Source organism: Hemicordylus capensis, chromosome 6, assembly GCF_027244095.1.
Source record: "Hemicordylus capensis ecotype Gifberg chromosome 6, rHemCap1.1.pri, whole genome shotgun sequence".
In the NCBI taxonomy this organism is placed as follows: Eukaryota; Metazoa; Chordata; class Lepidosauria; order Squamata; family Cordylidae; genus Hemicordylus; species Hemicordylus capensis.
Genome location: NC_069662.1, coordinates 96172672 through 96188799, shown reverse-complemented (window position 1 = coordinate 96188799; position 16128 = coordinate 96172672). Strand labels below are relative to the sequence as shown.

The 16128-nt window shown below is 40.8% G+C and overlaps 1 protein-coding gene across 42 annotated transcripts in view; it reads right to left on the bottom strand.

Annotated features, from left to right (window-relative positions):
* The window catches only part of CLASP2 (cytoplasmic linker associated protein 2), a 193847-nt gene that overhangs the window by 39126 nt on the left and 138593 nt on the right, over positions 1 to 16128 (bottom strand). For 17 of the 42 annotated variants that reach the window (XM_053263355.1, XM_053263378.1, XM_053263356.1 and 14 more), the window contains 5 exons: positions 12708 to 12770; positions 11585 to 11691; positions 10562 to 10585; positions 9659 to 9903; positions 6431 to 6494 (listed from right to left, as the gene is read on the bottom strand). In XM_053263355.1, the coding sequence (XP_053119330.1) occupies positions 6431 to 6494; positions 9659 to 9903; positions 10562 to 10585; positions 11585 to 11691; positions 12708 to 12770 (503 nt within the window). The remainder of the gene's footprint in view (positions 1 to 6430; positions 6495 to 9658; positions 9904 to 10561; positions 10586 to 11584; positions 11692 to 12707; positions 12771 to 16128) is intronic. The other 25 variants (XM_053263371.1, XM_053263379.1, XM_053263385.1 and 22 more) reach the window with 3 other exon arrangements.

Sequence of the window (16128 nt, the reverse complement as noted above, 5' to 3'; positions counted from 1 at the left end):
TTGGATTGTTATCATACAAATCAAGTGTTGCCATGGGCAACAACTGTTGCCATTGGCTAGGGGGAGGGAGGAGGAATGGACAGAATCCAAAATAAGGGCGTTTCAGAATGTATAGGAACTGGGAAGCAGAGAGAGCCCTTATAGTGTGGCTCTCTTGAAGAGGATAAAATCAGCAAGTAAGTAAGGTTTGATTTCATAGTTTTCTCAGCACTGTGTGATTACTTCCATGGGGGTCGTGGAGGAAGATTCCTTAGGTGAAGACCCAGAGCAAGTTAAAACTCCGGTCAACTCAGCAGAGCCAGAGCTGACAGGCTTGCAGGCCCTTCTGCCTCCTTTCCTCCCTCCCCTTGATGAAGCCTCCGAGGCTGCTGAAGTTGAGATGCCTGCCCCAAATCCCCGACAGCGACGTTTGGCCAGAGTACAGGCTCAGAGGGAGGAACACTGTAGGTTGGAGAGGCTGGCCAGAAGGAACAGGTGTTCCAGCTCTGACCCGGCTGCATCTTGCTTACAAGGCTCAGCTGCAATCATGGGCAGGACTCTCAGCACAATGCCTATTTAGAGCAGCCTGAAAGCTGGTGCTGGAGGCGATTGTTGCATATCCCATGAACAGTGAGAATTACAAATAAGGAAATTTTAGATCGAGTTAAACCAATAATATCGCTAAAAGCTAAGATTACCAAACACAGACTGACATATTTTGGTCATGTCATGCGAGCTGACTCACTCGAAAGGACAATTATGCTGGGAACAATCAGTGGGAGAAGGAGACGGGGACGGCTTTGTATTTGGTGGCTGGATGTTATAAAAAAATGACACTGGAATGACTATGGCTGTCCGAGATAGGACGGCATGGAGTGCAGTTATCCATAGAGTGACCGAGAGTTGGACATGACTGAATGGACAGAGAGAGAAAGCTGGGTCTGTGCTGGAAACAATGTCCACGGTGACCAGCCCTTACCATGAGCAACCTTGACCTGGAAATCTGGACCTGTTTGTTGTGACTAACCACAATTCATGTTCACCCCTGATCTTGACGACTGTGGAATCCCTGGTATTGACTTCTTGCAACATTTTGTGACTACACTTTATCTCTGTTCATGTCTGTCAGCTTTCCCTTACCCTCTGAAAAGAGTGGTTTCTCAGCTGCTGGTCAGTTGGCCAATGCAGGTCATTACACACCAAGTATAATATGCTGCACTATTGCTGCTATTTTAACTATCTGGTTTTGTGGATCACAGACTGACAAAGGCAAAACTTGGATGCCCACCTTCCTTGAGTTGTGGTTTGATTTGTTTGTGAGATAGTGGTGTGATGAGAAATGGACAATGGCAACTCTTTCTCTGTGTGTGCATATAATATTTCTTGGTGATTGCTGTGATGAGCTGCATGTCTGGCTTTGATACTAACTTGTGCTTCACTCACTGCTCTGGTCTGTTCTGCAATCTGCACTTCATGGTATACTCAGTCAGAATGTGGCTGCTCTGGTTGAGCATATGGCTATGCTTGCTGCTAAGGGTGCTAGTGTGGCAGCTGTTGCAATGCAAGGAAGTAATTCAAATAGTTCTAATTGTGTGTGTGAGGACATGTACCACTGATGTTGCTGCAGCACAGGCACTGTGGCTAGCAGTGGATTCTGGGTCAGTGATTCTTTTTTGGCCATTTTTGGACTGTGTTTGAAATGTGTGTTCTTTGTTGGGAGGCCAGATTCCCTTTTACTGTATGCTTCTGAAGTGAGAGCACTCTGTGAGTGAAGTTGCACTCTGTGAAGTTGCACTCTGTGAAGTTGCAGTGCACTCTGTGAGTGAAGTTTGTTTTGACCATAGGGAGCAATGGGGAAACTCTAAACATCCAGTTTCCCCCCATGGGCAGCTCCTAGGGATACCAAAGTAGGCTGTGTGGTAGAGCATGATTGGTGCTACCCTGTAGGATCAAAACCTCAGCCTTCTGATATGTGTGTGAAGACTGACTGAGTTGTGTGGATTTGTTTTGCACTGATGGCTGAAAATGGCCAGGAAAATATTTATAAAAGAAAACTCAGAAAATCTGCCATTTGTAGATTCCTGCACGATCACAAATTTATTCACTGGCAATGAAGATCATGTTGGAGAGGAGATGAGGGGAGTGAAGACCAAAAGGATAGTATTAGAACTAGTTCTATAACTCAAAAAAATCACCCTTCCCCAAAATATTGCCCTCTTACATGGCATGCTAGTGAAAAATACTTTTGATTTTTCTCCCCCTTAAAAAACAAAAGGAGTGTCTGTGCAAAGAAAAGCAGAGGGTAAACAGTGCCTGTTTCCTGCTCTTTTTGTCTTTCACTAGTTACAGCTGAGGAAAATTTTTGTCAGGGCTGGTAAAATATGCACCCAGGGAATAAGAAATCTCTTGAAAATAAAAGCCAACTATAATTACACTTGAATGATTAACTCATGTCTTGGAGGTAAATAGGGGAACAGGCTCAATCATATAGACCTTGGCTGCCTAGATGTGACAGTAGCCTCTTCCTTCATTCCTTCTATCTGACAGTGGCCTTTTTTCATATTACCTCAGAACTGCCAGGCCTCAGTGCTCCTATTTGGCTTTTACAACTGTCCAGCCTTGTTAGTCATAAACAGAAGAGGTTGCTAAGTTCCTTGTAAGGGTCAGAGGGCTCAGGACTTTTAGTCATGATGGCAGACACCCAAATGGTGCAGCTTTACCATGAGGATGGTAAAATGAAACAAAATGAAGGAAGAGGTCACTGTTGTATAGAAGCCGCAGTTGAGGCCTATGTGATAGACTAGGCCCAATTTACCTCAGAAACATGGGTTAAATAATTCAAATGTAGTAATGGCTGCCCTTTATTTTCAAGGAATTTCTCTTTCCTGGGGAAGAGCCCTGGTCGAAATTCTTCTCAGCTGTTACTTGGGCAAAAGGCAAAGAAAGAAAGAAAGAAAGAAAGAAAGAAAAAGAAAGAAAGAAAGAAAGAAAGAAAGAAAAAGAAAAGCAGGTAAGAGGCACTGTTCATCCCACCCTTATCCACATAGTTGCTTCCCTGTCCCACTTTTTAGAGGCAGAAAACATAAAAATTATTACCCCCTCATAGTGGTATGCGATATGAAGGCAATTTTGTAGGGAGAGGATTTTTTTTGCGTTATAAAATTAGCTCTAATACTAATTTTGTGGTATTCACTCCCCTCATCTCCACTCCTATGAAACTGTTCATACCCACCTTTTATCCATACAGTTGCTCCATTTTTTTAAAGATAGAACAAATATATAAATAAAAATACAATATTGGAGGATAATAAGCATTTCATAATATATTTGTACTAACACTTAAATGGTCCTGACATACAAACGCCACAGATTTCTCAATGAATACCTTCTCTCTTCTCACTGCATCTACCCAAGCTTTCCACTGCTTCTTTTCAGTAAGTACATGCAAAATACCCCCTCCCCCGTACTTCTTGTTGTGTTGTTGCACAGTGGTACTATACAACATTTGTACCTTCTGGGTTTTTGAAAATCATGGTTGCTTGGGGTCAGATTACTGCAGGAAACTTAATTCTCCATACTTGGAATGACCAGGCCTCAAAGAAAGACAGCATCGCTGATGTCACAGGACAGTCAACATGGCTGTTGTCTCTTTTGGGGTGTGTGGTCAAATAGGCATTTCAAGTCTTGATTTCAGTTCCATATGAGCATATGTCAGCAAAAAAGTAAACAAAACAAAAAACCAGGTGACTTGTAATTGCTTTTTGTTAGGACACATCCCCATTAAATGTGTGCTTTCTGCAAGTTGCAAATTAATACTGCTGAACATCACTGCAAGAAATAATCTATAAAAACCATGAACTATCAGTGCAATAGCCACCGTTGGACAAAGGGGGAGAAATGTTCCTGGGCCATCTGGGTCCGGGGGTCCTGCCACAGGCCCCTTCGCTCCTCTCCCCGAGTACCACCTAGTCTTCCTCCTGCACTCAGCCTGCAAGTGATGTGCTCATTGGCTTGGAGTGCAAGTTGAGGCCCCTTGCCCGCTCCCAGCTGGCGCTTCGTTTGCCATCTAGGTGCTTCCCCCCTGCTTCCTCTCTTGGAGCAAGGGAGACAGAAAAAGCACCCAGATGTCAAACAAAGTGTCAGTTGGGAATAAGCAGGAAAGGAGTAATGCGTCCTCCCTTACAAGTGCTAGCCACACCCCCTGCGTCAACGTGTACCTGACGCTGAAACTGGAGGTGTGGCTTGTGTGCAGGCAGGCAACAGTGCAGGGCAGCTGCTGGCAAGGCCCTGTGTCTCTGTAAATTATAAACGTATTGACTTGGAAGTTGAAATACTGAACTATCCCATTACTGTTTAGCCAACAGTAAAAGGACTATGCTATTAATGTGCTAACACCCTGATCCAACTGGGATCCAAATATTTCTTTCCAGTTTTCAAGACATATACAGCTTAACATCTGAGGCAGGATGGTGATTAGCAATGTGTCTCCAATTTTGCAGTCTGTTAAAATGCCTGGGAAACAAACTAGCAGGTTGGGATATTCCCACCTCCCACATGCATACACACAGGTCCTGGACTCATATTTCATTCTTGTTCCTCCCAGCCTCCACTCTCCTCTCACCACAAACACAGTGACATCTAAACAGGGAGATTCAATAATTATCACTTGATTTGTGCATGTTGAGCTATTTAACATAGTAAACTGTGTTTATGCTCACATAATCAAATAATTGTTGTGACTGAAGTTTTCTCTCTCTGTTGCCATATTGCCAGATAAAGGGGAACAGAGCACTGAGTAGCTGGGATATAGGAACAGAGGCTAGTCTACTGTGGTGGCTACAATTGTGTGGACGAGTTTCACAACATGCCTTGGGTGCATTTTAGATTACAGTTTTTACTCAGAAAAAGCACGTAATTGGAAGAAACATTACTGGACAATTTCAACTTATTCCCAGACAGTAACAGATTCCATACCTGACAATGAAGCACCAATTGCTTCCCACAAGATCTTTTCTACCACAATTAATATTAACAGTGGAACCTCTTGCACAAAAGTAATACACAGGTCACAAAGACCTCAGCTGCAGTTCACCAAGATCTTCTCTACAAAGCCCTTGGGTACAAAATAATCTGCTCTAAGGAGCAAGTCTGATATATCTACTTAAGACTAAAAATCACTTTCACACACAGAGAAGTTAGCTGTAATTCAGAATTAGCAAATACTTCTGAACAATCTGCTATAAGAAAACTCTATCACCATGGTCATATATCACTGATACTATAATTCACAAATTATTAGACCACTGTAATTCAGTGGAAGATATTGCAAAGGAAATGTTTCCTGTATTTATTAATTAAAAGATTTAATATACCGCCCAATCCACAGACTCAGGGTGGTGTACAATACAAGAAAAGCATCCGAGAACTAAAAAAAGAAAAAAAGATTTAAAGGGCAAACACCTGGCAGAAAAGAAATGTCTTCAGTAAGGTTTTAAAGGCTGCAAGGGAAGAGGCAGACCGAATCTGGGAGGAAAGAGAATTCCAAAGTGAAGGGGCAGCAGCAGAGAAAGCCCTTCCACAGGCCATAGTACTATGGACCTCTCTGAGACCAGGGACCAAAAGAAGGGCAACCTGAGAAGATCTCATGGGACGGGACTGGCCAGGAGAAGCGGTCCTGAAGGTAAACAGGTGCTAAGCCCTGAGGGGTTTTAAAAGGTGAGAACCAGCACTTTGAATTGGAACCAGCACTATCTCCTTTTCTGGCCTTCAAGAAGTCCTCTTAAACTTCTCCAAACCCATCATAAGAACCATGCTCCTCTTAGGTGAGGGAAATAAATGTCAATGAGATGCCCTATGCGGTACACAAAAGGAAAGTCTAAAGATACGATATATGGTATATTTTACATAACCCTATGAGGTTCACAAGTTCATCATTCCATTAGGTATTTGCAACACATGTATCTGGAATACCAAAATTAATGGGTTAATAGAATGCTTTCCAGACCACTCCTATGCTATTAAAACTAAATCTGTCCTAGTGATCAGCTGATTCTTTACGCACACTTTGTTACTGATTCAGTGTTTATCTTTTTTAGACAAAGAAGAACATATTCCGCTTCTGTCAAACACTGGTCCAGTAAAAGATATTACTTGATTTCATCTCAATTCTTGCACCACTAAAAGATTTGGACCACCAGCAATTATAACTATGTCAAAAAATGTTATGGGCGGTGTTGGTTACCTTCTCTGACTGCGAACCTATAAATAATTTTTTAAAACTCATATGCTTCTGCTAATGATTGTAGGTGTGTTTGTTTTTTAAAGAATGGTTACATAATAGACATAATAAAATTATTTTTCTGTTTCACAGTTGAAAATACTCTGTATAGCAGCATTCACACATAAAACTTGAAGATGTTCTCAAATCAATAAGCAACAAAATAATACACACCTTGCTATGAGGGTCTGCAAACATCCTTGTGAAGATTTCACACAATCTTTTTAATTCAACACGACTGTTAAAATGACATAGTGTTAATTAGTCAACTGAAAGCTAATGTTATGAACCATTTTAAAATTTTATCAATGTAACATTTTAATGAAATAGATTTTAATGCAATGTTTTGTAAATTCATATTTAAAGCAGAAATTTTAAATTTCAATAAATGAAATTATTATTCTATACTTTACACTTAAAACTATAGTACAGCAATAGAAAGTTCAAGGAAACTACTTATGGAACAATAAGATGCAGAACACAACCGCTCACAATTCCACTAGATAAACTGAGATTTAGTTTGTAGTTTACCTGCAAATCTCCATTCTCCTTGAGGAGCGGGATAAAAGACTGAGCCAATGGGAAGTCAAGCCCTTTGGCATGACAGGAGGCAGGATCCAAGTTGCCAACTTCCTCCCAAGGGAAAGGCTTTCTTGCAAGGCTAGTGTTGCAAAGCTTACCTCGAGAAAACCTAAACAGAAGAACTAAACAGATACACTAAGACCAGATTGTTTTGGGGTGGGAGATGGGAACTTGTATTAGTAGCGGGGTTTCTGAGAGAGTGAGTGAGGTTTCTCAGACATTTCTGAGAGAGGGGAGAGGTTATATTTATTATTTTTATTTTTAGTTATTTTTAACATTTATATCCCACTCATCCTCCAAGGAGCCCAGAACAGTGTGCATGGTTATGTTTCTCCTCACAACAACCTTGTGAGGTAGGTTAGGTGGAAAGATACATGACTGGCCCAGAGACACCCAGTGAGTTTCATGCCTGAGTGGGGATTTGAACTCAGGTCTCCCCAGTCCTTGTCCAGCACTCTAACCACTGCACCACACTGGCCTCGAGGAGATGGAAGAGCCTAGTTGTCATCCTCATTGGCTCTTCAGCATCTCTGAGAACAGACTTTTCTGTCTTAAGTGATGCTTACTGCAGTGGTGAGTGCAGCTCATGTCTATACTTTAACTATCCTTTAAAGATTTCCCGCAGTTTTCAGAATAGGCTTTCCATTTTCTCTTTCTTTTTGTTCTTGGCCTACGAAGGCCCTAAATAAGGCAAGAATTCAGAGTGGATTGATACCATACTCTTTGAGGAATATCAGCCCATATGAAGACTTGCAGCTGAAAGTTCTGCTGTGGCTAAGATGCCACTTGGCATCTCTGGGAAATTCCCAAGCACAAATAACTCTACCTCTGACAAACTGCAGGCAGCATTTTAAGAAGCAGCAAGGATAGGAGGGAGTCAGAAATACTCTCTGTGGAAAACTGAAGTTCATACTGTCCAATACATTAGTACAACATCCGCAAAACTGAGTAAGGAAATGACCATTAGAGTGTTTCCCACCTACATATGGCTGAGCCTTCTAAGAGCTGCTGCCTTGCATCTTTCTTACACCTATCCAACTATAGGTCGGGAATCCTTTATCCGGACTCCCAAAATCCAGAAAGCCCTGAAATCCGGGGGGAGAGAGAGAGAGAGAGAGAGAGAGAGAGAGAGAGAGAGAGAGAGACAGAGACAGAGAGAGAAGCTCTCCTTTTAGTTGCTATCTGCCTTTTGTTTACTCTCAAACTTCGCTCCCAGCAGGAGGGAAGGAAAGGAAAGGAGGGGGGAGGAGGGGGGAAGACGAAAGAAGGAGTTTTTTTTAAAAGGTATATATACACAAGAGTTTAAGAGATAACAGGGGCACACAGGAAACAGATGAGTAAAGATCTAGCAGAATAAATATGAACAAACAGGAATAGATGAGAAGAGAAAGAGAGAAATGCTGCCTAGGCTTCAGCAACTGAGATGATGAGATTATTTCACCTAAAATGCCATGTTTGAGTGAATTCAATGCTTATTTGATTATATACTTTAAATCAAACCTTTGAAAAAACCAAAGCCAGTAACTTTTCATGCCCAAGGTATCTCATTTATGAAAATATTCCGAAATCTGGAAAAATCCGACATCCGGAACACCTCAGGTCCCAAGCAGTCCGGATAAAGGATTCTCGACATGTAAGTCATACTAGGGAAGAAAGAGGGAGCCACTTCCTTTCCAACCATACATTGGAAAGGGAGACGGAGCCACTGTTCTGTACTGGCCACTATGCCTGTTGGGTTTCTGCTTTGCTTTTTGAAGCGGAGGAGCAATGGCAGGGTAGGACTCCAGTTGTAAGATTTTGCTGCCTCCTCTGTGGTAGGAAATGGACTGGGCCTTGGAAGAAAGTAATCAACTTTGATCCTCCTTCCTATCTTTCTCAGGGTAGTGACTTCCCACTTGTCCAGCCTGTTTATACTGCTCCTGAGGGAGAAGAGCCACTGAAAAACAAATGGTCACAATAGTAAATTTTATAATTCCTGAATACCTCAAGCATGCTCTTGAATAAAAGTATTTAAGTAGTTCTGTATAAAATCAAAGACTGATTACAGTAGATAAACTTCATCTATATACACATGTACATATAGTTATATATGTACTGGTCAACGACCATAATAAGGTCTATCTATGTGGATGATGGTAGAAAGGGGGAACACTTGTTTTGATGGCCATAAAAATAACCTGTTATGAATTACGGGCACAAGTTGCAAAAGAGTGCTACCACAGTTCTTGCGAAGTCTGAGATCATATCAAGGGGGCTTGCAAAAGGCAACTTCCTGGGCCTGGCGCAAACCTCCCAATCTCTGAACCACAGTTAGGCTGGGAGCATCATATGGTCCAATGTGCTCCATCTTCCCTCTGTTTTCTTTTGGGAGCTAGCTACTCCTTCCATCCCACTTGTGTGTAAATTCCTCTCTCTAGTACCTTATCCAAAATAACTAGGTGTTAAATTTGCACCAATGTAAATGCTAGCCACAGTCAGCTTCAAAATTAAGTTTGCAACCACAGTTATACATATTCTCTGGTGTAGAACCAACATAATTAACATTAGTGCAGATTAATACTACCCTGTAGTTATCTCAGGAGAGAATTCACAAACAAGAGGGAAGCAGGGAGCTCATGGCTTAACACCCACTTCTCTAATAGTACACACTAGGCCAGTATGTGCAAGTTCACTTTAGTCCCCAGTGAACTCAATGAAACACTGGCTAGCTTGTGACTATCATATTCATCATATAGCATATCATAAATATTACATCTGAAAGAAGCTTTGCTGAACAAGAGCTTGCTCAAATAGAAAATCTTACCTAAAGGGATGTCTTACCTTAACGTCCTCTGATTTTTTAATAAGTTTTGTAGTCCCAGAAGACCTTCTTTTCTTTCTGACCAGTTGGAGCTTGCACAGCGATTGAGGACCTCAGCCACATCTTCTGTTTGCCGCATATATGTTGGTATGGTGCCATTCCGAGAGCTGTAGGATCTTTCTGAGCAAGCACTAGAAGCATCACTGTTGGCATCATCATCAGAGTACATTCCATATGACTCGTACCTCCTTCGCACTGGCTTTTTCTGTCATGCAGAAAACTTCATATGAGCAATGGGCACAGATTGCTATACTTTCCCCACTAATATTATGGGCTTGTTCCGACATTAACCTCCTACCCCCAAGGTGCAGTTGGAGCAAGCAGCAGGTTCATGCACTTCCTCTGACATTCCTCTCACCACACATATACAAGGTAATGCCTTGTATATGTGTGGGAAATGCCAGGATCTCCCTCAATCATGGACAGAACTGCTTCAGGAGCAATGCCACAAATTCTAAAAGATAATCCCATTCTCACTGTGCAGAGAGAGGGAGGAGGGGGAACTAATGTCCAAACAAATCCTGTAACAGCTACAACTTTTATCTTGAGGATCCAAATTCTAGTTATATCTATATTGCTAATTTTAACTTTTCTTCATGGGGTTCAACCAATGATACTTGGTATGAAACAAGAATCTTTTTCAACAAGGGCACTGCACAATTACTTAGAAACTTCTCCACCAGTGACTACAAACTGTAACACAAAAGGACGACGACATTTAAAACCACACATTTCATTCAATGTCTTTCAGCACTTTGGAATGTTGGGTACAATGCAACACTGTTACAATACAGGGGCATTATGTTTAATTTCAAGAGCACTTCCCTATGCACATATTAACATGGAAACAAGGGTAATTATACCTTAGTCCGTATGTCTCCTAAGAGCTGAGAGCAATGAATTATAGAGAAAAAAAGAAATTATGAATATTGGTGAAAATTGTTAAGCAGTGTTGATGACACTGATATAATTATGGTACCCTTTGCAACAAACTAGCTTTGGCATGGTATTTAGCGGCAATTATTCCTTAACAAGTAGAGATTGTAACTTGGCCTTCACCAGTCTCAAGAAGAAGAAAAACATGAAGAACATAATTGCATACACACACAAACTATGATTATCCAAGACAAATTCAATATAGGCAGATGCACAAATCCAAAAGATAACTTCAATAAGTAATTTAATATTTGACCATTTAATTCCCCTATATATTTTAGTTTGATAATTATAACATTTCATAGTAAAGTTAGGACATGACACAGGCATCAAATATGTATAGTAGGGTTTGGAAGAGACGTTGCTGAGTCTATTGGGCACATTAGAGCTAGTAAAGGAATACTGTTTCCAGACGTTTCTCTTAGCTAACAATTTTCCCATTGTCACTTAAGAGTAATTTGCACTAAATGTGTTTCATAGTAGACAATGAGATCTGACCTAATACCTAGTTCTCTACATCAGAGAGACACCTCATATTTATCCATTTATTCTTCTGTGACGTTATTTATACAGCATCATCAATGTAAAAAGCAAAAAAGCTAGTCCCTGACTCCAAGAAATGAACAATAAAAAATAGACAATGGGGGAAAACCAAGAGAGTAGGGAAAGAAAAGGATAGCAAGTGATAGATGACGGCAAATACATTTAACATGTTCTTAAAACCGGGAAATGAAGATTAAGAGGTCAAGCCAAAGGTCTTGTGAAAAAATGAGTTTAAGGAAGGATTTGAAAGAAGGGAGAGAAAAGTAGGATTACTTATATGTTCCATATTATTTAGCATAATCAGTAACCAAAACTGGATAATAGCATATTACATATTTTAGAATTATATGGCCAAGTTTTTACTGATTAAAAAACAAAAACGGTGGTGGTGAATTTCAGATACTCACCAAAGCATCTGCAACTGCTTCTTCAACATCTGAGCCCGTGTTCAAGACTCGCATGGCACTAACTGATGAAGACAATCTGCTTGACTGACTTATTCCAAAACCTGTGCCTGTTATAATGACAAGAAAAAGTTAATCAACATAGTCCTGGAATGATTAGAATGATGTTAGTTATTTTAGAAACCCAATGCGATACAGAATATTTTGAAAGTTCGAAATGCCTTCCAACATTTGGAAGTGGTCAAGAGCCTCTGGAAGATATAGGTCACAGCCCATTTGTTCTGAATCTGGCTGACTCCAGTTTACCTAAAGGGACTGCTGATTTATTAAAACATGACAGTCAAGTGAATAAGCTAGCCACATCAGACTCCTGCCACACAAAACTGGTACACTTTCACTAGCCCTGTGTACCAGATGGCTCAAGACAGCGTCTGGCCACAATCCAGATAATTTTAATTCACACAAGTCTTGTGTATGCAGACAGATTTCTCTTTCAGGTTTTACATAGTGGCTCACAGATGGGCAAATGTTCAGTTTTAAAAATGGCTAGTCTATAGTTCTTAAGCTGTAGCTGCAAGAACTTCAAAGAACGCTCTGATTGCCACATACACTTCTCAGTGGCATTGTCATATAGCTTCACTGGATTGTGGCATCAACATTTTAATGAAGTTAAAATAAATTTAAGGGAAATTATTTAACTGTACCTCATGTGATAAAAACATTTTGTGACAGTGTATAGGGGCTGACACAACTGCAACTTATTTCTTTTCCTATTAAAATACATTAATCACATTTTAACAACTATAAAGCAAATTAAAGAAAACTACAGTCAATAAAGTGCATAGCATAACATGATGGAGCTACATGCAATAATAAAACTATCAATACAAGATAACGTTTAAAAGAACCAATAAAAGCCATCCGTAATTTTAGAAAACAAATTGCTCTGGAGGAAAGAAGAATGGATGGGGATAAATCATACTATTTATCTGCTTTGTATTTTCAAAATACACAACACAAATTAGCGCAGAGAATGATAAAAATGAACTGTGTGAAAAACCAAGGAGGGATTTAAAAAAATCCAGGATGATTGCACAGATGATAGGAAAGTGTACTCATCCTTCACCTGTAGCCCCATAAACATCTGGAGAGTAGAGGGCACCTGTAGATCTTGAGTGATGCCTGGAAGCTGCAAATAACAGGATCATATGAGCCCTATCTATTACTATGACATTACAGTATAGGGATCGATGCAGAAAGAGCAACAGACTAAGTTCCAGAACAAGTCTAATGGAATCTGCTGCAAGAATTTGCTGCATGAAATTCACTTATATTCAAGGCTGACTAAGGGCTGATTAACAAGATCATTGGGTGTGGCATAAGTGCTAGAAAATCCTGCGATGTTCCATTTCCCATAACCAGTCATTTCTGGTTGGTTGGGTTTTTTTTAATCATCATCATCATGTTCATATTTAGGCTGTTGTGAATACTCAAAGTTTATGTTTGCGACAGAATACAAAGTCCTGTGTATGGTAGAAGCTCTATCTGAACGGCTGCCATAGGCTAGCAACTGGAATACACATGATTTTCAAGGTCCTATAACATGCCCAATTATGGGTATTCCAACTAGACTTGGAAGAGATGTTTTCAAGAGACTGTGAGCAATGTATAGGGGAATAATTTGTCCTATATGAACATGTAAGATGAAATTTTAAAAAAATTCAAAGCAACACAATATACTAGAAGACGCCTATCAAAATATAGGGTACACAAAACAAAGAACTGACCAATAAAAAAACAAAACTAAGTAATGTTCAGTTACACAAGGAAGACAAAGGCTCACAAACTGGTCAACTTTGATCCAGTTCAGACAAGGTGAAACCATGGTCTATTCCAGACCATAGCTTGTTTCCTTTTGCTGTCACAATCAGTTAAATCTTGGTTAGTGCAATTTCTTTCCTCTCCTAGAAATACCTGCTGCTTTTCCAAACCCCTCAATATTGATAAGCAAAGAAACACTTTTAAAAGTGGTGATTCTCTTATATTTAGCAGTGAGAGAGCAACTGGCCCTATCCAGCCCCAGCACAGCATCCCTCGAGTGGCTGTTGTTGGTAGGTGCCTTATGTTTCTTTTAGATTTTGAGCCCTTTGGGTACAGGAGACAATTTTGTTTTATGTATTTTTCTTTGTAAACCGCTTTGTTAACTTGGTTGAAGAGCGGTATATAAACATTCATTGTAGTTAGTAGTATTGTCCAACTCTTGGTAAAGCTTTTCAAACTCCTGAAAAAGTCACTCTGGTTATTGGGTGGCAGAAGAAATGGAGCTGAGCTCGCCTTTCTTCAGAGGTCTCAGGTTGCTCAGTCTCCAAGAGGCTTTTTACAACTGTTTACTTCCCTTCACTGTGAAGAACAAATCTTACTGGTGATCTACCTGCTCAGAATCAGTTCCAAATTATGTTGGGTGGGTCACCCTTGTCAATATGCCTGTGGTATAGGCTCTAGTCCTCCATCTTCTCACTCTATAGCCACCCAATTATACCCACCATACCTCCGAGAGAGGCAAGCAAGTGGACAGTAACAACAGACTGTGTTCACTCTCTTTTTGGGTGGCATATGGGAGAGGTCTGGGTTACATGGCTAGTGCCTTTTCTCGCTTCCTCACTCTCTCAGTGGCATGACAGAGAGGATTTGGCTTTGTCCCCACCACTGCACTGCCCCAAAGGGAGAGTGTAGGATAAGGATGCGTGTTGGCCATGAGTGTTGCAGTGCTGATAGGGCCGCAAGCAGGAACTCTGCAGCCCAGCGCACCAGCTGTTTTGGAGAGCACTGGCAGGGCAAAGCAGTGGGGCGGGGGCTGACAGGTAGGCAGCGCCTTCCCTGTCCCTTAAAGCAACCCTCCCGCCCTTTGAACTGGTTCAAACGCCAGCTGATCAGACTGGTTTGGCACTCCATGAAGGGAGCGCCAAACCGCTTCGTGCACATCCCTAATAGGCTGGACAGATTTTGTTTTGCAGCTGTTCTACTTCCAGTCTCTGTAGCCACTCAGGCTGTGAGGGCGAAACAATCAAAGAATCCATGATTTCCAAATCTGAATGTAATGCCAAACCATGGTTAGCGCAAACTGTAGTTTGAAAACTGGCTTCAAACTGTAGTTTGATATGTTGTCTTGTTAGCCTCTCACAAACCTACATGGTTTGTAGATTGGCCCAGGTTCAGGAATTCAAACCAACCATAGTTTGGCTTGAAAAATGTTTTTGCAATAGGTCAAACTGGTTTATGAAACTTCTATTTGGTCCAAAACTTGATGGCTGATTCCCTTTCCAACAAATTTTATTTATTTCAAGAATACGTTCGCTTAGTTCGTGTTTCTAGAAATGGTCTATTCTCCTTTGAGGCATAGTTTTCAGAAACTAATAGCATATGAATCTAAGTATCAAAGTTAGAAGTTCCATTATCAAACCTTCAAGCTCTTATTCAACTAGCATATGTCGAAACTATAAAATATAGTGTTAATTCAATTTTGGCAAACACAACATCCATTTGATCTGACCCAATACATAAATGATGTATAGCATGCAAAAGTTAAAGAAAAAAGATCACATTTAAGAGAGCTTCAAAAAAGGACAGCTAAGGCAGCTTAGTAAAAGCAGCAGAGGAAACAAATGTTTCTTGTTAAAACAAACACTGCCTTAATAATAGCCATAAGTGCACATTACATATTTAGACATTAAAAAGTGTATAAAATAGCATCTCCTCCTAAGATGACAAATATCTTGCACATCTAGGAAGAAAGGCTGAAAAGGACAAGTTGCCTTAGCTCAGGGGTGCACAACTCAAATGCCTTAGTGGGCCAAAACCAAACATTACTTGGCACGCAGGGGCTGAGGTCAATTTTAAAATTAAAAAAAATTAAGTTATCAATCAATGAATTAAAAATTAATAAATTATTTTTTAATTTTTTTAAAATATAATTTAAATTTTAATAGCTAGGGGAGGCTGGGCCTGTGTTTGCCCCGCTCCATGGCAGCCCCCACCTCTTACCCCATAGGGCTGTAAACAAATAATCAATCCCCTTTTCTCCTCCAACAAAATTTCCCTACCCCAAAAGAAACTTTTCTCAATCAATAAATAGGGAATGGGCGTATCAAGGAGAGATTTCAGCAAATAGGATCAACAAGAGTCAATGAGATCCCTCTTTTAAAAGTCTTTAATTAACACCCCCCCACACACACACAATCTCCCTACCCAAAAGAAAAACCTCCCTCAGCCAACAAATGCTGCCAAAACCTCAATGTGGGAGTATTATGCCCAGGAGTATGAAGGAGAGCTGCAAGGGAGTTCTTTTGGGCAGTGGTGGTGACAGGATCAACCTGCTCATTCCCTAGCTGAGGTATGCTCAGCAAGTTCTTACTGGGTGAGTGGGTGAGCTACAACGGAGTTCTTTTGGGAGGTGGAAGGATCAGCCCACTGGCTCCAACTTCAGCTCTGCTCTCCCCACTCCAGAACTCGGGCTGTGACAGCAGCAGCTGTGCTGGTGGCTGTTCCTG